Below are 23,055 nucleotides of genomic sequence, written 5' to 3'. Positions count from 1 at the left end.
TTATTATTGTTAATTATTATTATTATAGTTAACAACAATCGAGGCCTTTTCCTAATCTGGTCCACAATAATCAATTTAATTAAATTAAAATTTTTAATATTTCATTAATATTTTCACCCTCCCCTCGTGCTGTTCATATTTTATACTTTAATGTCTCATCACTAAATACATTAGAACTCAACCCTATGATCCATTGTTGATCTATCTCTCCTTTTGTAGATGCTTGGGAGTGGTCAATCTGATTAATAATTACTCCTCGAGTATCTTTTTAGTTGTTAAGAAGGCAATTGATGAAATTTAATTCATGTGTTTGCTAAAGGTGGTTCCAATCTTTATCGTTTTCGTTTTGCTCTCGGGTTAGGAAAAGTCTCATAACTCATTGTGTCGTTGACATTTTGAACTTTTTTTTCCTTTTTTTTTAAAAATCTTCAAATTCGAAAAATGTTGAATTGTAGGTGTGTAATTAACGATGACTTGTTGTTTAGGCGACACCCTTGACTTGGACTTTAATGATTCTCTTTTTTTTAAAAAAAAATGTATAAATTACTCACCTAGATTCTTATTTCCATCGGGTATAAAACGGTAAGATTGTATTTTATTTTAACTAATTTTGATAAATCAATACTTTATTAGTGCCGATAAAAAGAGTTTAATCCACTCATGGAGGGTGATCTACGAGTCACACCTCCAAAAAAAATTGGAAATTACGAACATGAGAGACAACTCACATGAGATAGAATTACTTTTGCAACGAGATCAATTTGGCTTGAAGATCACTCCCATTAGTGGACATGTCTTGTAAACATTTAGTTGAAAATCAATCCTTTTGGCCAATTACTGAACAGTTGTTTTGCAATGATAGAATATTTGACACTAAATTTTGACACAAATCTCCTTTTTCTTCATTCCCTACTTTTAATCATTTGTTAAACTAATGCTAATATATTAAAATATTACTTAATTAAGCCATCGACAGCAGCTCTTAAACTGCTTCAAGTCCCAAACCATCTATTACATCACACAACAAATCACAAAAGTCAAAGTCAAAGTAACGCATAACCAACTTTACCTGCTTAACTTTATGAAGCTTTTTGGATGCTAAGTTGTTATGAACAAATACTTAATCATTAACTAAAATGAACAAAAAGGACTAATTGTAATCTTTGGTCGGAAGAAAATTAAGATTAATAAAAATTAATCACATTGGTTTCGTGGATCAAATCCAAACCATTTCTTAGAAGTTAGCCCATACAACGGCCCATATGAGGGCCCAACTCCCTAATTTACTTTGAAATGAAAATAACTATTTAAATAAATAAATAAACTTACATCATTCAATACCAGAATAGAATGGAACAGTGTGTCTCATCTCACTACATCCTCTGATTGAAAGCAGAAGGCAAGATTTATAAACTTAGATTCAAAAACAAAATAATAATGATGAAAGTAGAAAAAGAGAGAGAGATCTTTCTAATATACAGGCACAAATTTCAATTTGTGGATTAGTCAAGTCTCATTTCACTTTAAACATTAGCTTAACTTAAATAATTAGCTATTTACTTTTGCCCCTCCTACTAACTTCAACTCTTCTCTTACTGTGTAGTAATCACTACTCCTTAACACATCCTTCTTTCAATTCCTAACTTTCAATCTTACACCACTTTTGCAAAGTATGTTATTGTACTATCATCATCTGTAACAAGCAGCTGCTTGCTCGCCCCGTCGAAGTAGAGATTCAAAGAAGAGAAAGAATCAAGGAGTTAATAATAAATGGAAGTGATCTAGGCCACTCTTACCCTGCTGGGACGTTTTCCTTCCATGGCATCCTTCTTGTTTCGACAATCGGCACAAAGGAAAGGCCCTTGCCATGGCTTTGAGCTGGTGGAGAAGATGGAACCAGCATGAACAGAGATGCCCTCACTGGGAGCAAGATCTACTTGACATACAACACAAGTGAACATGTTTGGTGTCCCATGTCCAGATCCACTCAACTCTACAGTTCCAAGCCTGCAACATATGAATATAGTTGTATACCACTTCATCTTTCTAAGAGAATCATCAAAAATGTTATGGCAAAACAAATCGAGTACAACCATGGACAACCAATTCAGTAGTTTAAGTACATTGCAGTAGGCGGACAATCGACAAGTGATAGAAGACTTTTATTTGGAGAGTCATTTATATTGTTTCTCCAGTGAGCAAACTCGGGATTGCAGTGTGACAACAATTACTACATCCAAACCTATACCCGCAGCGTAGCGCCAGTTTCTAATCAAATTTGCAATTGACTATCCTCTAGGAACTCAAGCGTCAATGGTCTACTTTAAATGATCGACTAAATGATGCTACAGATTGATCTTCGTTGTCCTAGTTCATCACTAATTATATCTCTTTTAACAAGAACAAACATCGTATGATAAAAAAAGACCCAGAAAGGAAATACATACCTTTCAGCCAGCATAGCGGAGCCATCTTCGAATAGTTCTTCCACGAAACCTATAGCCGAAAGCCTCTTCGATAACTTATTAGAACTGGGAGATTTTTTCCTGAATAATAGAGATTTCAGTACGCTTTGTTTCTTTGGAAGAGGGGAAGACTGTGCTGAATTATCAGGAGGAATGATGTCTACAACTATGCAGGTTGTATCATCTTTCAAGCCTCTTGTTCTCAAGGCTTCCTGAAGAGATCATCGTGAAAATGAAACTTCAAACCATTGAATTAAGAAGAAAATATGCTGGAAAGTGAAATTCCCAATCACCAAAATGTTGATATGAAAGTTGCTTAAATTACCTTCACAACTTGCCTAGCAGCAAGCTCTGCCGGTAGTCCACGGCAGGACTTTGCAGCCATATCTGATGATAAGGCATCCCAGATGCCGTCAGAAGCAATTATAAGCCTCCCACCTGCATTTGGTAACTTTAAAACGAAGAGGTATATTAGACACGTCGAAAATAGGATTACCAGATACAAAATGAAGTAACTTACAAATCAGAATAACGTATATACCTTTACTTGTTTCACAAATGGAATTGGAACTATAAATTCTCCAACATCCATGTCTCCAATGGATCGAGAAAGGCATAAGCCTCCTGGCCAACAACGGAGTGGGCCGATCTGTAACAATCAAACAAATATACAATTGAAATTAAACAAAGTTCTTTGAATTTATTGAATGCTTTTACTTGGCCAACAACTAAAATTGCTTCACCTCAGCACCGCCAACAATACTTAATCTTCCAATTTCCCCACCGCTTGCAGTCACACGTTCTCTCCTGCATTGACCCCAAAAATCAATCAGCCAGTTAGGAAGATGCAACTGAATGAGGATAGCGATGGATTCGATAAGGAAGCATACTCTTCAACATTCTCTTCAAGTCGATGATCAACCGTTAAAGCAGAGACGGCACCACCTTGAGTATCTAAAATACATCGAGAATCGCCAACTGACGCTACTGTTACCGTCCATCCATCGATGATCACAAATGTCGCTGTAGTTCCAGAAGTTTCACCTGTAAAACATTTAGTATAAGCATCAAAGAATAATTAGATAAGACTGTAGAAAGTATTGTCATTGACCAATCAATCATTGAGGGCAGTGAACAACTCCCATACCTCTGCTCTGAAACTCCTTGTCGGTCTTCACAAATCCAGCAACCAAAGCTCGTGGTAGAGCTTGAAGCCACTCCTCCTGCCCCAGACCACGGGGAAGAGCACCCAAGACATGACTCAACAAATGTTCCCTCGTGAAAATTGCTGCAGCATTTCCATTGTGTCCATCAAATATCTGAAGGCAGTAGAAGCAAGCAAGTGATGATCAACATGAAAAACTACACATAAACAGGAAAAGCAAGAGAAAATCCTAATTCCAATGCTCAAGAAAGCCAAATACACGAACGTTCATCAGAAGGGGTGATTTGAAAGAGTTTCTCTTAAGATCAAGTAGAGATCTCAAGAACCCATTTGCAGAATCCTCAATCACAAAATCTCATGTTCAATCAAGAATTTCCTCGAGCGCAAATGAACCAATTACTAGAAAATGGCTTTTGTGAAAACAAATAGCCAAGGCTTTTCATCACGAATAAGAAACAGAGAGAGAGAACTTACAGCAAATACAGAGAAAGTGGATGAAGGGTTCCCAGGAACTCGCTGACAATCAGTTTTCATGAGAAAGTAGTCTTCCCCTTTTCTAGACTGCGCTGCATTCCCATATCTTACAGTCGGTTTCTCCAATCTCTCATTCCTCACCTCTTTACTAATTAAAGCAGCAAGAGGCACCAGATTGTGATGACGATGATTATGATGACGTCTTCCTTCTCTGGAAGCCATTGACACCCAAAAAAGAACTCCCCCCCTCAGGCCTTATGGCCCAAGATTTTGATCTAACCGACAACCCCACAAGAATCCTTGAGACCAAAATTCTCCCTCAACTCGAAATACCCAGATAAAACCCCAGCTTTACAAATTCCTAAACCTCACTAGAAATCAGTATAATGGGGTTTGTAAATTATCAGAGAAGAAAGATCCAACAGACAAAGAAAGAAGAAGAATGTGAATTACACTCCAGAATGTCTTGCGGCTTGTCGCAAAAAGTCAAAGAACAGATCTGATTAAGAGAAAGAAATCAAGACGTAAAGAAAAGGGAAACGCGTAAAGATGAGAAGGGATGAACTGTAAAAAGATTTATAAATCTAAAACCTGGAAGTTTTTAAGAAAATGAAGAGATCCCCACAAAGATACTTCCATTAAAATAAAAGAATTAAGAGATTTTAGGCAGAACCCATGTCAGCTTCTCAACATTTTCCTCCGCCAAACCCCAAACCGACTCTCTTAAATTTCAATACCCTTTGTTGGGTATGGAATATGAAATTTTTTGCAGATACTCAAAATGGTTTTTGTTTTTTCTTTTTCATTGCAACTTCATAAGTATAATAATTTATATCTAAACTGGGAAAGTGATGGAGAAAGTGGCTTTGCTGTAAAAGCAATAGAAACATTTCTGATTAGCTCTCTCTCATCAAAAAGTCAGTTTCCCTTCCCAATTTCTCCTATCATCATCCATAACTCTGTTGAAGACAGTGAAATTGAAAGACCCATTAAAATGTTTTTAATGATTCCAAATTTGGTTTTGTGTTCTAACAGTGTTGGTTTACCAGAAACGAAGACAAAGTTTGAATGAAAGATTAATGCTAATGGAGTCCATGACGTTTCTTTTTAATTTTAATATTCGAATCATAACACATTGATGAATATTTTTTTGCTCAATCATTTGGTTTCAACATTATTTGAGCACTCATCAAATATTCTTAAAAAATTTAATCTTTTCTTCTTTTTTTTTTTTCTTTCTTTTATTAAGTTCTACATAACATTATTATAACTTTTTAGTCTCTTGGTCTGCTAAATACATCTAACTTATACAATTGATTTATACATACTCAAGTTTACTTTTTTGTATCAAATATAATCCATTGTTTTCTTCCCTATTAAGAAAAAAATACATATTGGTGGTAGTTCTCTAAAATTTGTATCATACTTTTCTACAAGAAACTAAAAGGAAAATGAAAATTACATAATAATTACTAAAATTATAGAATGGATTGAGAAAAAAATAATATTTGAAAGAAGAAAAAGGGGAACTTTTTTCTTTATTGATGTATGGCTGACCTTTTTAGCTTTTGCACGTGGGATGATGAGGGTATACAAATAGTTGATAGAATGATGACCCCTTTTTAATTTAGTAATTATTATGTAATTTCATCTTCTTTTTTTTTCTTCTTTTTTCTTTTTTTTCTTTTTTTGTGTTTTAAATTTGATTGTTCTTATTTATTTGTTTTCCACAAGTCATTTAATTTAGAGAGAGATTGAAAGAAAAAAAAAATACAAACAAAAAATTTATCCAAAAACCCTATCAATTCACCTCATTTTTTCATTCCAAAACTGTTAATTCAACGTTCATTTTAAATAAGTTTTCGTTTAAAGATATATATATATATATATATATATATATATATATATATATATATATATATATATATATAAACGGGTATTTTCTTAAAATAACAAAATAAATTAAAATATTTATCATCTATAGCAAATTTTTGGATTCTATTGATGATAGAAACTGATAGACTTTTATAACTGTATATCAATGTCAGTTATAGAAACATATCAGTGTCTATTAATGTTTATTATTGATTGAATCTGAAATTCTGTTATTTGTTGTAAATATTTTGTCAAATTTACTATTTTTAACCGTTCTCCATATATATATTAAAATAAAGTAATGTACTTTCTCTTAACTAATTAATTGTAAAATACACTATGACGTAAAATCGATACAGTGGTTTTTATAGAGAAATTTGGTGTGAATACGATATAATCAAATTTACGCTATGCAAAATTTGAAAAACTTGCACTACTGTCAATCTAACGATCGAGTGGATGGGTCATTGTTTAAAGAGTGCTAAAGAGTATAAATTTAGACATATTTTAGGTTACACATTACAAACCCTTTAAACAAAATTCAAAACTATTGTTATTGTTCTCACATAGCCTTCAATGAGAATACTTAAATCTAATTTCTCAAAATTAGTTTATAATGAAAATCACTTAAATGTATATTTAAAAAGGTTTAGAGAAAAAGGCAATTAATTTGCATGGTACCATCAAAAAGCCGACACGTGTGAGAGAAAAAGTGAGAATGTTTTTTTTTTCTTCTTATATGATGACTTGGCAATGACGTGGAAATATCAAACACTTAGCTAACCACATGGCCACTTCCTCTCCTACTTAATTTAATATTCTATTAATCCCTAACAATTCTAACTCTCCCCTAAAAAATAAAAATACTCTCTAAAAACAATCAAACAATAATTAAGTTCATAATCATATATTAATACCAAAATTATATATAGTAAGTTTTTGTCTTTCTATAATTATTTTTTAATCGAATAAAAACGAAGAATTATAACGACTTTGTAATAATTCAATAATTCTTTCTTAGAGAAAAACACAACACCAAAATTAAAATACACCGACAATGACATATTCAATGAAATAAATCTAAAATAATTGACTCTATTGTCTTCTTTATCGTATATTTTTTTAAAATTTATTTGATTTCATTGCCATGTCTTATTTTGTATAAAATTAATATAATTCAATAATTAGTAAAGGGAAATATTTTTAAGTTTATTTAAATGAAAACAAAATAACCCTATCAATTTTGTTAATATAAAAGATAATATAAATATTGTATGTTGTATCTAATGGAGTGTAATTAAAGTAAAACATGTTTTGGTTATACTCAATTAACTATGTAGCCAACAATGTCAAAAGTGGGATTGGTTGAATAGGTAAAAAGGTAAAGAAATAATAATTAATGAAAAGAGTCACAGTTTACGAGAAGTGAAGGGTGTGATTAGCACATGGATAGATTAGTTAATTTACATTGGAATTAAGTAAAATCAGAGCAATTAATTTCTTATAAAAATGGTTTAAAATATTTCATTAATTAATTAGATTAGCATGTGATGGTCTAATACATATAGCCTTATAATTGCCTCAATTACATGCAAATTCTACCCTCTTATTCAGGGTTTCTTTATTCAATGGTATCCAATGCCAAATAAATCACACATCTAAATTAATCACCAAAATCACCCCTTATTCGATTTGAAATTCATTATAACTTGATATGTATCTCAAATTAAAATTAAAGATAAATCGTCGGTAAATTTCTATGATGTTATGTGTTTTCGCTATGTTTGTTTGGATTAAAAAAAAAACACCAATGAAGTTCCTCATTGTTCCGAATACTATAAATTGGAAAGTCTAAAAGGAGACAACGTCTAGAGATAATTAATTTAAGGAGAAGAAAAAATCGTGTTAATTATGTAAACGGTTTTTTATAATTTGTTATGAAAGTTAGTCCAAACAATTCAAAAGAACGTATATAGTAAAATTTGGTACAATTGTGATCATTAGTTCAAAGCTATACTTTTATTTAGTCGAAGTGCTTGGCATGACGTGACCATTAACAAATATAACAATAACTACGGATGGATACGGAAACAACCCAAAACAAGTTTTGATAGTTTAATATGTTCAAGAAGTATATAGATATATATATATATGTGTGTGTGTGTGTGGATGAGAGTTTTTGGGAGTTGATATAGAAAAGGACTTGAAAGGTAAAGAGACTATGTTCAGAAATGAAAGCAGCAATGACCAAATCAAAGTATATATGTATTGTATGTTCGTATGTTTTTGTGGATTACATTACACATAAAAATGAGACCTTTCTCTTTCTATCTCTAACCCATTTCGATTTTTGGCCTTTCATTTTTTGTTTCTTCTCTATTCATTATCCCTTGGTCCACATGACTCTTCACATCCTCTATTTTCCAACTTCCAACTTAGGGGATGGGGAATTAATATATCAACTTTTAATATAATGTTTTGTTTTTAATAAATAAATAGAAAAGAAATTGTTTTAATTAATTATTTGATTCTTTCAATATGTATATAATTAACACGAGACAGAAAAGAATTAAAGTATTATCTTAAAAACAAACCAACCACTAATCAAATTCTAAAAAATCCAAAGTCAAAATTACACTCAACTAAGATATATAATATAATGTTTTTTTTTTGTGTGTGTGTGTGAAGAAAATGTACATATAGCACAGAATGAATGTGGACATCAGTAGTTATAAATTACATCAATTAATCAACAACATTTCACCAAACATAGATCTTTCTAGATTCCCAAGTTTTAAAGGTATTAACATATGGTGAGATGTGACAAAGTCGATAATACTATACCCAATATCAATTCTCCATCATGCATCATTTTCTAACCTATTAGAAAAAAGAAAATCAATAGTAAGAAAGGGGTGAAGAAAGAAAGAAACAAAAACTATATATAGAGAAGGTAGAAAGTCTCCATCCTAATTTTCAAAATTAATTAAAAGTGAAAGCAAAATCTCATCAATGTCTAATTGACTTGAGAGTGGACTCCCAAAGAAAAAAATAAAATACAATGTTTTCATACAGAGATGCCAAAATAAGAGGAGTTTTTCTTCCTAACTATAAATGTTTTGAAAAGATAGCAAGCATGGATATTATTTTCCATAATGTATTTATCAAGTGGATTAAGTAAATTAAATTCCAAAATTCAGGACCAATCTATAAGAATACAACAAACAGGAAATTTAAGACAATCAAGTAATGTACAAGAATGGTCCCTTCATAACATTGGGCTACCAGACCCATAAAAGAAATGCAAAGCCCAATATCTAACTAAAGAAAAAGTGTATGAACATTGATTTCTACAGCCGAATGGTTTTCAATCATTCTTATTTACATTCCCTACCCTGAATGTATGTAGTTACAAAAAAGCCACTCACAGATACATAATAATTTTGTGTTAAATATATGCATATAAGGAGGGAAGTGATTTATTTGTTTCCTACACTAATAATATGAACTTCTAACATTAAACTGAAAAGAAAAGAAAAAAAAAAAAATTAGGACTTAGATGATATTGAAGTTGAAGCACTAACAAATGAAGTTGAGCTTATCCATTTATCAGCAACAGAAGTAGGGGACAACAACTGCTGCGTTTTGTTCTTCAACAATTGAATCTCATCATACTCTGGAGAAGGAGTTGGATCATAGCTCTTCAGCAATGCACTATTATCTAGCAAATTCTCACTTTCTTCCCCATTCTCAATCCTCTTCAAAGTTTCTAAGGCTTCTTCCATTGTAGGTCTTCTTTCCTTGTCTTGCTGCAGACATAGAAAAGCTAGCCAGGCCACTCCCATTATCATCCGTCTGACGTTTTCATCCGATTGATACCCAAGGCATGGATCAACTAGCTCGTCAATTTCCTGTCTTAGAATTTTGTTCACAGCTAAGTTAGACAAGTTAATCTCATGTCGATGCCTTGTTATATCAACAGCTGGCATTGACGATATAAGTTCGATTAATACGACGCCAAAACTATAAACATCACTCTTGGTTGTAAGCTGATAACACTGGTAATACTCCGGATCCACATAACCAGGGGTCCCTTGAGGAGCAGTTGAGACATGACTAACATCGTTTGGGAACAATCTAGAGAGCCCAAAATCAGCAACTTTGACAGAAAAATTATTGTCTAAGAGAATATTAGTAGTCTTCACATCACGATGAATGATATCCGAAGCATGGAGATAAACTAAAGCACTTGCTGTTTCGATGGCAATGTTCATCCGAATAGGCCACGTGAGCAAACTAGAACTTGCCCGTTCTCCATGGAGATGATCAGCAACAGTGCCATTTGGAACAAATTCATAAACGAGGAGAAGTTCACGACTGCGTTTTGAAGTACATCCATAAAGGGAGACAAGATTCTTATGGCGAAAGCGGGTGAGAATTTTAACCTCATTCATGAACTGCTCTACTCGTCTATAGTTATGTTGATAAAGGCGTTTCACAGCAACTTCCCGGCCATCATGGAGTTTGCCTAGTTGAGTGAAAAATCAAGGTTGTCGACCATAAGTTTCTAACGGATTTTTTTAATACGCTACTTCAAACAAAAGTCGACAAAAACAAGTGCAGAAAAAAGGGTGTTTTATTTTACCGTGGTACACGGTTCCAAAACCACCATCGCCAAGTTCTTTATCACGATCAAATTTGTTAGTGGCCGTCTCGAGTTCGGCATATGAGAAAACAGGAACTTCAAAGCACACACCACCACCGTCATCTACGTCAAATTTTGAGTAGGGTTCACAAGATATATTCCTTGTTAGGATATTCGGAGCAGGCCGCCTTCTTCTGCGGTACCAAAGAGCAAATAATAACAAAAGCAGAATTACACCCGAGAATCCAGCACCTGGAGACAAAAGGGAGGGGGAACATGAGTCAAGAGTTTTGATAACTTCGACAAACAATTAGAAAATAACAAGCATAAATAAAATTAGTGCATGAGGGTGGTGGGGAGATCACACGCAGTGTCTATCGACTTCAAGCAAATTTAGTAACAAATTAAAACTTCTGAAAGAAAGTTACCCACCTAGTGCAATCCCCAAAATCTTACGTTTATCTGCAATAGCAATGAAAAAGAATGGTGTTAGTTTCGAACTGATAGCCATTCTTTGTAGAATAATCCAGCGTTTGTTCTCAAGAATACATATCATACACAAGAACACACTTCAAAAAGACATCTGAAAAACCAATACCCATTTTTAGTAAACATAGGAGGAAACAGAGAAAGGGAAATGAAGTACAAAGTAGGAAATTGTAACACGCAGAGAAACCGCAAAACCTATCTAAAAAATTTAAAGTACCGTCTACTGGACTTCTAATTGTGTTTTCGCCTTCACAAACGAAGTATCCTTGGGTATCCGAGCATCGGCCTCCTCTATGAAAACATTGGTGACAAGGATGGAATACGGTTACTTGAAGTTGGAAATTAGAAGTAAACTCAACAAGTGAGTTACTGGGACCAACGGGGCGAACTGGAACAACAAATTTAGACTTGGAAGTGGGACAGTTGGGTGAAGCACTAGTGTTGATGTATGTGTAATAACCAGGGCAATTAAATGAACTGATGAAAAGGGGTAAAGCGTCTTTAGGTTTATCTGTGCAGTTATACATAGTAAGATTGTTGTCTGTGGACAAAGAAGATAAAGAAGACATGGGAAGAGCTAGATCATCCAGAATAGTGCAATCGCGAGCAGTTATTCGCTTCTGAAGTTCTTGGTCATCGATATGGATGACATTGGCCTGAGATATGGCAACAACATTAAACCACAATTCTTTTTCACGACTCAGCTGGATTTTAGGCTGTCCCGAGCAGTCTTTAACTGTGTAAAATCCGCAATCAGTCAGCGACATATTGTTAAAAGGGAATCCTATGAGGCCCAGATTTCCACATTCGAAGGGCGTGCAAATTGGATGAACGTATCTGCTATCATTCCAAGCCAACGAAAGTGCCACTAGATGAGAGAGAACAAAGGACAAAACGAAACAGAATGACGCCATATAGAATTCAGTATTCGTATTACCAGGGAAAATAAACCCACCTCGAATCCCAAATCTACCTCTCAGAATTGTTTATGATTTCTAGGGTTTCCAGCCAGGTAGGGAAATCTTCAAGAAACTGGACGGAAAGAGAATAAAAATCAAGGTGGGGGCATCCTCCAGAAATTTACAACGCAGTCTATGGGAAAATACGGTTCGATGAATTGGAGAAATCCAATATACGCTCAATTGACCAGCCATTACAACGACTTGACTCTTTGACTCTTGATAATCTCTATTTGAACAGTCAAAATTGAGGCGATAATTAAATGAAAGTTTCGTCATCTGTGGCATAACGCAACCCAAACTCTAGCAAACTTCAATATCCATCTATCGTTCTCCGTGGTCAGAAGTCTTCGCCCGAAATCAACCGACGGCACGACAAAGTCAGATATTAGTTGTAGAAAAAGAGAGGATGAATAATAGTACGCGTCTATGACTAAAATTTTCGAACATTACGAAATAAAGAAACGTAAGATGACCAGAGTGTGATGTGTGAATGGGAAGAAGTTATTAACTCAGAAGCAACCAACGGAAGGACATCAGAGAGCTGAGAAAGATGCCGTTCTCTCTGTCTCATCGCCGGTGAACAAGATAGAAGAAGAAGAAGAGTGGATTTGACAAACATATTCAAAGGTCTAATCATCTCAGGTACTGCCCTTTATAGTTTATTGTTATTGAGGCGTCCTCGTTGTTTTTCTCATCTAAAGGGAAACATTTGTAGAGACCCAACTTTATGTTGTTTTAAATCGAAAGAGAATGGGGTTTAACACTGATTCAATTTACACCCAACAATTGAATTAATAAAACATAATAAAGTGTTTAAATTGGTATATTTACAAGTTTCAAATTTAACCAAAGTTTCTATCTTTGTTTACTTGATGGATCTCCAATAAAGTTGGGAGGAAGAAAGACAAGTGTACTAATGAATGAGTGCCGACGTGTTTGTATTAAATTCCATAAATAGGCAAGACAACTTGACCTACTTTCCACATATACCCCGGGGTTCCCACATATCCACTTGCCCTTAATAGAAACTTTATGATTAGTTTATTTAAACCTAACTTCAAAAAGGTCAAAACCCTTTACCCTAATCCCAATGTAAACCAAATCCACCCACCCAAATCTTCTTTTGTAGATATTAACATTTGCATAAATTAGAAAAGACCATTAAAATCTATGCAATAAAGCAACAACGAAAGTTTAATATATTTGAACGAATCATTTTTAGTTGTGGATAAAAGAAGTAGAGAAATGGATGGAAGACGGAACTAACCCGGCGGAGGCGGAGTACAATGAAAAGCATGAGGCCGATCAGGACAATAACACTTGAAAAAATGAGTCGAGTCATCAAATCCACAGTACCCACCACTCTTGTTACAAAATCTACACTCTCCGGCCGTCCATTCCACTACCAACCCATTTCTCTCCGCCTCATCCCGGCTTTCCTCTCCGCCGCAAATGCCGTCCTGTCCGTCCCCGAGGTGGAACCGTTCGTTTGTCAAAACAGAGAGGCTTCGAATCAGAGCACTACACTCAGCCGCTGATGAAACAGCGTGGTCGGAGAGGCGGAGGGAGTGTTCTTCGTATGAAATACTGCGGACGGAAAAATCCCTACCGGCGAGATGAAGGATCGGGTGGCCGTTTTGATGACATTTCAGCTGAAATCCCGGGTACCCACAAAACGACCGTTGGCGATTGTGGATGTAAAATGGGTATTGAATTGTTTGATTGTCGCCACAGGTCATCGGCTGGCGGCAGGCCTCGAAGTGGAAGTCGACAGCCACGGAGGGGGTTAGGAGGACGAGAATGAAAATGAAGATGGGGAGATTTGACAACACCATCTGGGTTTAGAAGATAAGAGAAGAAACAAGTTTGAGGGAAAACAGAGAGAGTATTTATGGATTAAAGTGGGGATTTGATTGAAGTTTGGGGGATTTCTGTGTGTTTTGGGGTGTGAATCGTGGACGGAGTTGAAGAACTTTTGGGTAACGTTGTGTCTAAGTGAATTGAATATCAGAGTATGAGTGCCTCAAATCATAGACCGTTGAATTATTATATAGTTTCATCAAATCCACATCCTACACATTTTCATTCTTTCGTGTATATTGTTTGACTCTTTGACTTTCATGTGCTCATTTAACAAGTGCTTTTATTCAAGAAGTCTTTGCGTTTCTTGTCAACCGACCTTAATGTGATTGTATGCTTAATTAACATGTCATTATGTTAATATTATGAGGTTTCTTGCTTTGAATTGCATTAAAAAAATAGTATTAGATCTTGAAGATTAGTTTCAAAGTAATTCAAGAGAAAAGGTGACGATAGTAATTCAATTACAGTTATTTTTAGGGTAAAATTTAGGTGGCTATATCTATGATACTTTTTATTATTACTTTTTAAAATGTTTTCTTTGTGTCTAAGTGAGATGATAAATATGTGATTGTGTGCAACTTAGACACGTCTTATAAGTTTGTGCATCTAAAAGAGGAAATTAAGACGTTGAGTTGACCAAGCAAGATTTTTTTTATTCACCAAACGATAGAAATTTTGTTAAACTTATTAGCCAAAGTTCTACAACTTCGAAGGCTACACCTATGTCGTCGATGTTAATATTGCGCACTTCTTAAGCAAATGATAATGATAAACTCTGTAAACATTCTCGATCTACCATTTAGGGGTAAACAATGGTCTACGTGCTTAATTGAACTGAACATTTTGTATATTAACGTAGATATCAAAGTGTATTAAACTTGGACTAAATCCTTAAATGAGGGAGCTCCACCTAGAAACGGACAATCGAGATAGAGATTTAAGAGTCAAAACATTGCGTTCCCTTTTTTTTTCTCCCCTCACTAGTCTCTCTTCCTCTTTGATTGTCCATCCCCCATCTTCCATCTTCTATATTCCCTCTACTTTCATAAACGTGAAAAACATATCGAAACTACCATAATCAAATATCAGCTTCTGATGAATTAGAGGAACAGAGTCAAACAGAGAGATCAGAATTGATTTCAAACATATTTGGTCAATACACAATCGAGTACAACCATGTTATTGTCTTTTCATTTTTACTCAGCCACACCCACAAATATTAAAGCATGAGTTTTAGAAAGAAAGAACAGACATTGAGATATTTCCACCATATAATAATCATACGCTTACACCTCACGCTTCCACTACTTTTGGGGCCATCAACATCCACAATTCCAAAGGGCTTTGGCCCCTTTCTGCTCAATTATTGACCTACTTTATGCTCTCAAAACAAAAGACTTTCTAAAAACAAAGTAGAAATTCACTCACCTAATGTCACATTCTGAGTAAAGCATATTTCGTGGAGATTCTTTGTTTTAATGCCAGAAAATGAAGGGGAGGGAACAGAGAGAAGGGAGTGGAAGGAAAAAACTTGAGTGTAGTCACTGCAGGTTGCACGATAACTTGAGTAAGACTTGAGTAAATCTAGGATCAATATGGTTGGACGATACATGATTAAATTCAACAAAATCTAATTTTACAATATCAACTAATATATTGGGTTTGGTTGCTATATAAAACTATGGACTTTTTCTCTATTTTGTAAATAACTTTCCTTAATATAAGTACAGGCAAGAAGAGGCAGCAAAAGCCATTATACATAATTACAAGGATGAAGGAGAGGAAGAAGAAGAAGAAGGATGAAGAAAGATTGCAGGAGGTCCAAACAAGGTTGGCTTGGCCGGAATTTGTAAGTCATCAACACTCCCTTCCAACATCGCAACCACATCGGTTATTGATGGCCTATCCTCCGGCAACGTCTGTATACAACACAATCCGACAATGATCATTTTTCTTGCCATTTCTTGTTCTTCCTCTGTTCTTCCCCACCAATGCGCTCCATCTATTCCACTTCTTCCCAAGTCCTTATATATCCAATCCGGAAAGTACTCTTCTTTACTGATCTCCCCAACTCCTAATTCATGTGGTCTCTTTCTTTCACCCACCATCTCAAGAACCAACATTCCAAAGCTATAAACATCAGACTTGTGCGAAATTTTGCCAAAGTTTCTATACATTACTTCTGGCGCCATAAATCCCGCAGTCCCCTTTGCACCCGTCATCGACACGTGACTCTCTCTAGCCTTGCATTGCTTAGCAAGCCCGAAATCCGAGATTTTGGGACAGAAGTCATCGTCCAAAAGAATGTTGTGTGGTTTGATGTCAAAATGCAAAATCCTCGTGTTGCAGCCTTGATGCAAGTACTCTAATCCTCGTGCTACCCCCATAACTATGCTATGCAACATTTTCCAATCCAAAACTTCTTCATTTTCTTTTTGTTGCCCTCTGTGAAAAATGTACTTATCTAATGACCCTTTAGGCATATACTCATAAACCAATGCTCTTTTCCCCTGTTCGTAGCAGAAACCTAAAAGGTTGACTATGTTTACATGCGAAGTTCTTGTGATGCTAACGACTTCATTCATGAAGTCTTCACCGTTTTCTGTGCATTCATTCAGTAGTTTCACTGCCACTTCACAGCCATTGGGTAATTTCCCTTTGTAGACAGAGCTGAATCCTCCTTGGCCAAGCTTGTTCTTGAAGGAGTCTGTGATTTTCTTTAGCTTTGAGTAAGTGTATCGCTTGGGAGTGTGGATTGAATATCTTCCAATGATTTCATTAATTTTATTTTTGTTTGACATGCCTTGTTTTGTTGCAGATGATGAAGATGATGAAGATGATGAAGATGATGAAGATGATGAAGATGACGAAGATGACGATGATGGAGATTAACATCCCTAAAGGAATTGAAATTGAAAAAAAAGTTTTAAATTCATATGATTGGTAATAAGGCAATAAGATACACCATGCTGAAATTTGGTGAGATGGTATATAAAAAATATAGTGAAAGCAAAATGAGAAGAGAGAGTTAAGTGTATATATATATATAAAGTTAGTATATGAGGGAGGGTGGGAGATCAGTTGCAGCAGTGTCAATGAACTTGAAGCAAATTTAGAAAAAATTAAAACTTTTCAAAAGAAAGTTACCCACCTAGTGCAAACGCCCAAATCTTAGGAGATATGTTAGGTTCAACTGCAATAGCAATGAAAAAAAGGATATGTTAGTTTCACGTAGAGAAACCAAACCACAAAACCTAATCTGGATTTCAAAGTGTACCGTCCTATAACTGGACTTTGCACAAAAGTCAATACCTTTTCTACTTTTTGTGTTTTTACCTTCACAGACGATGTATCCTTGGGTATCCGAGCATCGGCCTCCTCTCTGAAGACATTGCTGGCAAGGAAGGGATATGGTTACTTGAAGTTGGAAATTAGAAGTAAACTCAACAGCTGAGTTATTGGGACCAATGGGACGAACTGGAACAACAAATTTAGACTTGGAAGTGGGACAGTTGGGTGAAGCACTAGTGTCGATGTATGTGTAATAACCAGGGCAACTAAATGAACTAATGAAAAGGGGTAAAGCGTCTATAGGCTTATCTGTGCAATGATACATAGTAAGATTATTATCTGTGGATAAAGAAGATAAAGAAGACATTGGAAGAGCTAGATCATCCAGAATAGTGCAATCGCGAGCAGTTATTCGCTTCTGAAGTTCTTGGTCATCGATATGGATGACATTGGCCTGAGATATGGCAACAACATCAAACCATAATTCTTTTTCACGACTCAGCTGGATTTTAGGCTGTCCCGAGCAGTTTTTAACTGTGTAAAATCCGCAATCAGTCAGCGACATATTGTTCATAGGGAATCCTATGAGGCCCAGATTTCCACATTCGAAGGGCGTGCAAATTGGATGAACGTATCTGCTATCATTCCAAGCCAACGAAACTCCCACTATATGAGAGAGAGCAAAAAACAGAGCGAAACAGAAATTGATATTATTCATGTTAACAGAAGAAGAGAAAAACAAAAACAAAAACCCAACCTCGATTCCTATATCTACTTCTCCGAATTGTTTATGATTTCAAATAAACTGGACGGGAAACAGATATAGAAACGAAGGTTTCATAATTGAGTTGAGGCCTCTAAGTGACGCCCACTTGACATGCCATGGACTTGACTCGGTCTATGGATTGCAATTTTTCCACAGAAAGAAAATGAAAGATCGGAGGGATTGATTGAATAAACACAAGGTTTGAAATATCCCATATGGGATGGATACTTCAAAAAGAAAAAAATGTGGAAAATAATGAAAGTTGTCTTATAGTTCCTTTTATTATAGCTTCATCACACTATAATTCACCATTTTTAATCACAATTTTTATAGGGTAAAGCAACATTTGCAACCATATGCTTAAATGAATGTTGATCACCCACAAAAGTCATTCTTTTGCTCTCGCACGTCTTGCTCTCTCTTCTCACACCCTCTCTCTTCCTCGGAATTGGTCGGGTCGAAGTTGCTCGTATGGACTCATCTTGCCGAAAAGATGAGGAGGATGTATGCCGTAGAAGAAGAGGCAGAGGAAGAAGAAAGGGTGAAGAAGAGGGGAAACAAAAAGCAATACTCGATGATAATAACATCAGCAATAGACATTTTGACATTAAAAAAAAAAAAAACAAACAAACAAATAATTTGCATTTCGACTTTTGGGCAATTAATTCAAAAAAAAAAAAAAAAATTCTAAAAGGGACACTGTGGAGAGACAAGAATCGAGTTCAGTGGGGGTGGAGTTGCGGCTATTCCGCCTCCAAGTTCTGCTCATGCAAAATTCTTCACCTCACAGATCGTCGATGTCTCAGACTGTATTCTCATTCAAGGCCCACCCCTCATATTTCTTCTCGCTAGGAAGCTGCTAACTTCCCACTTCGTTCGCCCCCAAATCCTTAGGTTTGTGAGTTCTCTTCCCTCCGTCTCAGTCTACTTGGGTCTTTCTGCATCTTACGATTTCAACTCATGGGTCTTGCAAAACGATTCATTGCTCCGTTTTCACGTGTCCTTCTTCCACCTGATCAATTGAGTTTTATTTCTTGTATGGGATACTGTATAGTTTTAGTGGGGAGAATGAAGTATTGGGGATTTGGTTTTAGTGACCTCGCGCAATATGTGCCTATCTATTTTCACTCGTTCTTCTCAATCCACTATTTTCAAACTGTGAATCCTCTGGGTCTGTTTCATATATACCAGGACGAGACCGTTGCTTTACATGATTTTGGAGAAATTATGAAACTTTTGTCCCATAATCTAAAGAAACGAGTACCCTGCTCTTCTGATAATCGTATTTAACTCTGTGGTGGCTGACGTTTATGAATTCATTCACAAAACATGGGAGTTTCTTTTTGACTAATTGTTTGTACCGTATGCCATTTTCATCTTGTTGAAATTAAGGGACACGTAGTGTTTTTGATGGCCAATAAACAACGTCTTGCATTTACAGCCTTTTCATTTCTTTTGCTCATTTGGACTGAACCCGTATATTGAATTTTAGTGAGGAGTAAGCATCTTCAACTCTCGAAGCTGCATTTTCCATTCTTCAATGCTGTTTTGATGTCTAACTAATTGTTTGAGCTTTCTCCACAACTTTGTTCCAAGATGTAGCATTCATTAGTCATGTTCCTATTATTTTCTTGAAAGTCTTATAAAACCGTTCATATTCTTATAGATATACACTTGGAGATTTAATGTAGGAAAATGTCGAAGAGTAAAAGGAGGAACCAGAGGCAGAGGAAAAAACGGAAGTTAGAGGATAGAAGGGGAAATTCTGTTGCGGATTGGGCAGGGCTCCCACGGGATATTCTTGTCATGATCTTTGAGCAGTTGTCTCTTGTGGATTGCATATCAGTCGATAATGTCTGTAAGCTATGGAGCAATATCCTTTCCGAACTTCCAAATTGGAAGAGGGGTGGATTTCCATGGCTTATGATGTCAGGTAAAAAAGATAGAGAGATGAGAACTTGTGCAAGCATTCTGGAGAATCGAATTTGGGAAATAGAGCTTCATGAGGCATATGGAGCTTATATTTGGGGATCTTTACAGGATTGGCTAATAATGGTGAAGGATCTTGGTTGTTATTCTCTTGAAGTTAGTTTGTTGAACCCTTTCTCTGTAAGGAAGATTAACCTGCCAAGGCTTTGGAACTTCTATCACAAGATGGTTCTTTCAGGTTCTCCTGCTGAGGAAAACACAATTTGTGCAGCCATTCATAGTCAGAATCGTGAAATTGCCTTTTGGGTTCAAGGGTCAGTAAAATGGCACAAGTATAAACTCGAAGGTACACCTTTTGAAGATGCTGTCTTCTGTAATGGAAGTCTTTTTCTTCTCTGTAATGACAGTAACATTTTACAAATGAAAGCAACAAGTATCATCTCATATTTTAGGGAAGATGAATGTGTTATATCTATTTCTGAGATCAAAGTACAGTTCCACAAAGTTCGAAGCCTGGAAATAAACAGTCAACATGTGTTGAAGTATCTCGTGGAGTCCTCAGGGGATGTTTTGCTGGTCTGTAGGTATTTCAGTGAGAAACCGGATGCTGTACTTGAAACAATCAATTTTGAGATATATTCACTTGATCTTTCTCAGATGTCATGGGAAAAGGTCGAGTGTCTAGATGATCAAATTCTTTTTTTAGGTAAATGTTGTTCTAGATCTCTTTCTTCAACTGACCTCGGGATTGCGATCAGTAACCGTATCTATTTCTCCAACGATGATATTGCTCCTTGGTGGAATGAATGGGATTCTAATCATTTGAAAGTACTATCTTCACGTTTTGGACTCAACAACTCCTCAGGAAAAGATTGGGGAACCTTTCACATAATCAGAGACAGCAATGGAAAATTTTGTTTCCATGGTAACCGTGACAATTGGGGCCCCATCTGGTTCACTGCACCTCTATGGTGGTATAGCAAGAACATTGCTAGAAAGTCAAATCGATATCGATTAATATGGTGAAACTTATCATGTTTCGTGGTAGAAATCCAAAAATTACTGTTACTGGGTGTCCTTGAGATGGTTGGTAATGTAAGAAACTAAATTTTTCTTTAGTGTCTAGCATTACAAAATGAACACTCATTACATGTAAATTGCTCAAGCTCCAAGAGAAGCGTTTAGAACTGGGTAGGATTAGTACTTCTCTTTTTGTATATGCCCTTATTTTGTCATATATATATCGTAATGCTCAGGATAATGTTTGCTTACTGTTGAAATAGCAGAATCCTGGCTGTCTATTTTGAAATGTTCCTGGAATGAGCTTGTGTTGGAAAAGAGGGTAACAGGTATGTTTATTTTTTGATACATTGAAGAAAAATAATCCATGGACTTCACCCTATGTTTCAAACCTACTCTGTTAAAAGTTGCAATAATGCCCTTAATATTTTGTAAATGTATTTTAAAGCTACCCTTAGAGTAGAAGTCAGTTAGAATTTTGGATGAAGATTGAGACTGAAAAACTAAACTAGTGTGGTAGTGGATGGTGTTTGTAATTAGTCTCCATTCTTGATCATTGCCACACCTTTCTATGTCCCAATTTCTATCGAAAGTTTAAAAGAATTTCCACTCTGAAAAAGGACAAGTGTTAGTAGTATGTTTATAAGTTATCCTATATATTTGTACTGCTAAGGTACTGTTCATCTTAGGCATAAGTTTGGTAACCATATCTCTTTCTTGCCTAACTCAATAGAACAAAAAATGAACAATAGATAAGTATGGCTTTTCTTAATGGTATTTCACCAGGCATTTGCTGATATGGATTATGTATTTTATATATTTAAAAATATGTTTGATTCCAAATTGAACTGAAATTTGACCAAAACCATTATTCTTTGAGGAACTTGCAAACTTTTGGCTGCTGCATTTTTCAACGGTCAAATCTTATCATATTATCATGTTTTCTTTCTTCTTCTCAAAATAATAATAATGTTACAATTGTTGTTATTATTATTAAAATAGTATTCCAACTGCTACATTTTTCAGTTGGATTGTGGCTGCTAAAATTTTCAATTAACAAAATTTAAGACTTAATTTAATGATAATTAGAAACATACATGTGAAGGAGAATAATTTTTCCTAGTTGTTGTCCATAATAATTGTCTGACTGTTCAAATATGGAGTGTGTTCTGTAATTTGCAGCCTCTAGATGTAACTCATTTCCATTTCTTTTTTCCTAAAATTAAATGTACACTTGCTACCTTTTATTTATTTTTAGGTAAGGTTTCATGTTCTTTGTCTTTTTGCTTTTTTTTTTTTGTCACTAGTGGTAAATGGAAATGGCTTGATTCCCTTTTGTGTTTCTGTCCATTGAATTACTCGACTCTATCCATGCAAAGTTTACCAAATATAAAGTTCGTAATATCGATCTTAGAGTTATAAAGTTAACGTTGAGTTGAATTATGAAACATAGCACGTGTTTGATGTGCATAGTTTAACTAAATAAGTACGAGAACTCAACTCGGTTTACTTATTTTGGAAACAACTTTTCTATTAGTAAATTAGATTACGATGGATTCATTATTTGTTTCATTTTAAATTTCGGGTGACATTTATTTATCCTTGTCGAGATTCAAAAAATGGTTTTCGTTTTACTTCTTCAAACAAAGCATTTGTTCCAGTAGTCTTATAGCTAGACATGTATTTTTACTAAAATTATATGTAAATGTATTTTAAAAACTGCTTTTCTATTCTGCAAACTCTTTTTAATAGTGACATCGACTCAGATTTTAATTATTTGGTAGACGAAAAGATGGAACATGTTTTTCCTTTTTATTGTTGGTTTAAATCTATCTAAGCTTATGTCTACTTGTTCATAAATTTTCATTTGTTTTTAATAGGTCTACAAATTTTAAATCAATTAACTTTGGAATTAAAAAGTTGAATACAAACCTTGAAGTTCATGTAATAAATTCGTAGTTTAATACGGTAGATATTAGTTTCATAGAGGTTTAAAACCGGCAATAATTATACGAATGATATAATGAATGAAAATCAAAACTTTAATATATGATATCTATCACCAACATTAATAAAAGCTCACATTCATAATTTTCACACCAATACTTAGT

The 23,055-nt window shown here is 35.0% G+C and overlaps 5 protein-coding genes and 1 long non-coding RNA gene across 13 annotated transcripts; 2 read left to right on the top strand and 4 right to left on the bottom strand.

Annotated features, from left to right (window-relative positions):
- Positions 1-1,306: 1,306 nt before the first annotated feature.
- On the bottom strand, positions 1,307-5,203 carry LOC103489301 (probable protein phosphatase 2C 15). Of its 2 annotated transcripts, XM_051091071.1 has the most exons (9): positions 4,696-5,180; positions 4,105-4,603; positions 3,613-3,784; positions 3,356-3,509; positions 3,209-3,272; positions 3,007-3,114; positions 2,791-2,916; positions 2,448-2,677; positions 1,307-2,007 (listed from the first exon to the last, which is right to left on the bottom strand). In XM_051091071.1, the coding sequence occupies exons 2-9, from the start codon at positions 4,324-4,326 to the stop codon at positions 1,782-1,784; spliced, it is 1,302 nt and encodes a 433-aa protein (XP_050947028.1). In that variant the 5' UTR covers positions 4,327-4,603; positions 4,696-5,180; the 3' UTR covers positions 1,307-1,781. The 2 variants fall into 2 exon arrangements, with proteins under 2 accessions (XP_050947028.1, XP_008446622.2); XM_008448400.3 differs by having other exon boundaries at positions 4,105-5,203.
- A 4,094-nt stretch (positions 5,204-9,297) lies between these two features.
- On the bottom strand, positions 9,298-14,153 carry LOC103489305 (LEAF RUST 10 DISEASE-RESISTANCE LOCUS RECEPTOR-LIKE PROTEIN KINASE-like 1.1). Of its 3 annotated transcripts, XM_051091069.1 has the most exons (5): positions 12,069-12,292; positions 11,331-11,950; positions 11,057-11,086; positions 10,625-10,876; positions 9,298-10,507 (listed from the first exon to the last, which is right to left on the bottom strand). In XM_051091069.1, the coding sequence occupies exons 2-5, from the start codon at positions 11,878-11,880 to the stop codon at positions 9,528-9,530; spliced, it is 1,812 nt and encodes a 603-aa protein (XP_050947026.1). In that variant the 5' UTR covers positions 11,881-11,950; positions 12,069-12,292; the 3' UTR covers positions 9,298-9,527. The 3 variants fall into 3 exon arrangements, with proteins under 3 accessions (XP_050947026.1, XP_008446630.1, XP_008446629.2); XM_008448408.3 differs by lacking the exons at positions 11,331-11,950; positions 12,069-12,292 and adding an exon at positions 13,343-14,153; XM_008448407.2 differs by having other exon boundaries at positions 11,331-12,415.
- On the top strand, positions 12,420-14,243 carry LOC127151421 (uncharacterized). The gene is made up of 2 exons (XR_007824357.1): positions 12,420-12,717; positions 13,298-14,243. It is a non-coding gene; the product is annotated as an uncharacterized LOC127151421 (long non-coding RNA).
- A 1,280-nt stretch (positions 14,244-15,523) lies between these two features.
- Positions 15,524-17,947, bottom strand: LOC103489303 (LEAF RUST 10 DISEASE-RESISTANCE LOCUS RECEPTOR-LIKE PROTEIN KINASE-like 1.1). 2 transcript variants are annotated; one of them, XM_008448405.3, is made up of 3 exons: positions 17,251-17,947; positions 17,090-17,131; positions 15,524-16,835 (listed from the first exon to the last, which is right to left on the bottom strand). In XM_008448405.3, exons 1-3 carry the CDS (start codon positions 17,945-17,947, stop codon positions 16,723-16,725), a joined length of 852 nt encoding a protein of 283 aa, XP_008446627.2. In that variant the 3' UTR covers positions 15,524-16,722. The 2 variants fall into 2 exon arrangements, with proteins under 2 accessions (XP_008446627.2, XP_008446628.2); XM_008448406.3 differs by having other exon boundaries at positions 17,275-17,947.
- LOC127151350 (PR5-like receptor kinase) lies at positions 15,702-16,523 on the bottom strand. The gene has a single exon (XM_051090875.1). The coding sequence runs from the start codon at positions 16,521-16,523 to the stop codon at positions 15,702-15,704; it is 822 nt and encodes a 273-aa protein (XP_050946832.1).
- Positions 17,948-18,740: 793 nt separating the features above from the next.
- LOC103489302 (uncharacterized) lies at positions 18,741-21,204 on the top strand. 4 transcript variants are annotated; one of them, XM_008448403.3, is made up of 2 exons: positions 18,741-18,889; positions 19,662-21,204. In XM_008448403.3, the coding sequence occupies exon 2, from the start codon at positions 19,691-19,693 to the stop codon at positions 20,948-20,950; it is 1,260 nt and encodes a 419-aa protein (XP_008446625.1). In that variant the 5' UTR covers positions 18,741-18,889; positions 19,662-19,690; the 3' UTR covers positions 20,951-21,204. The 4 variants fall into 4 exon arrangements, with proteins under 4 accessions (XP_008446625.1, XP_008446623.1, XP_016900267.1 ...); XM_008448401.3 differs by having other exon boundaries at positions 18,747-18,889; positions 19,687-21,204; XM_017044778.2 differs by having other exon boundaries at positions 18,750-18,893.
- The last annotated feature ends 1,851 nt before the right edge of the window (positions 21,205-23,055 follow it).

Source organism: Cucumis melo, chromosome 10, assembly GCF_025177605.1.
Source record: "Cucumis melo cultivar AY chromosome 10, USDA_Cmelo_AY_1.0, whole genome shotgun sequence".
NCBI classification, from domain to species: domain Eukaryota; kingdom Viridiplantae; phylum Streptophyta; class Magnoliopsida; order Cucurbitales; family Cucurbitaceae; genus Cucumis; species Cucumis melo.
Note: the sequence above shows the minus strand (reverse complement) of the source record. Positions and strands in the feature narration are given on the sequence as shown.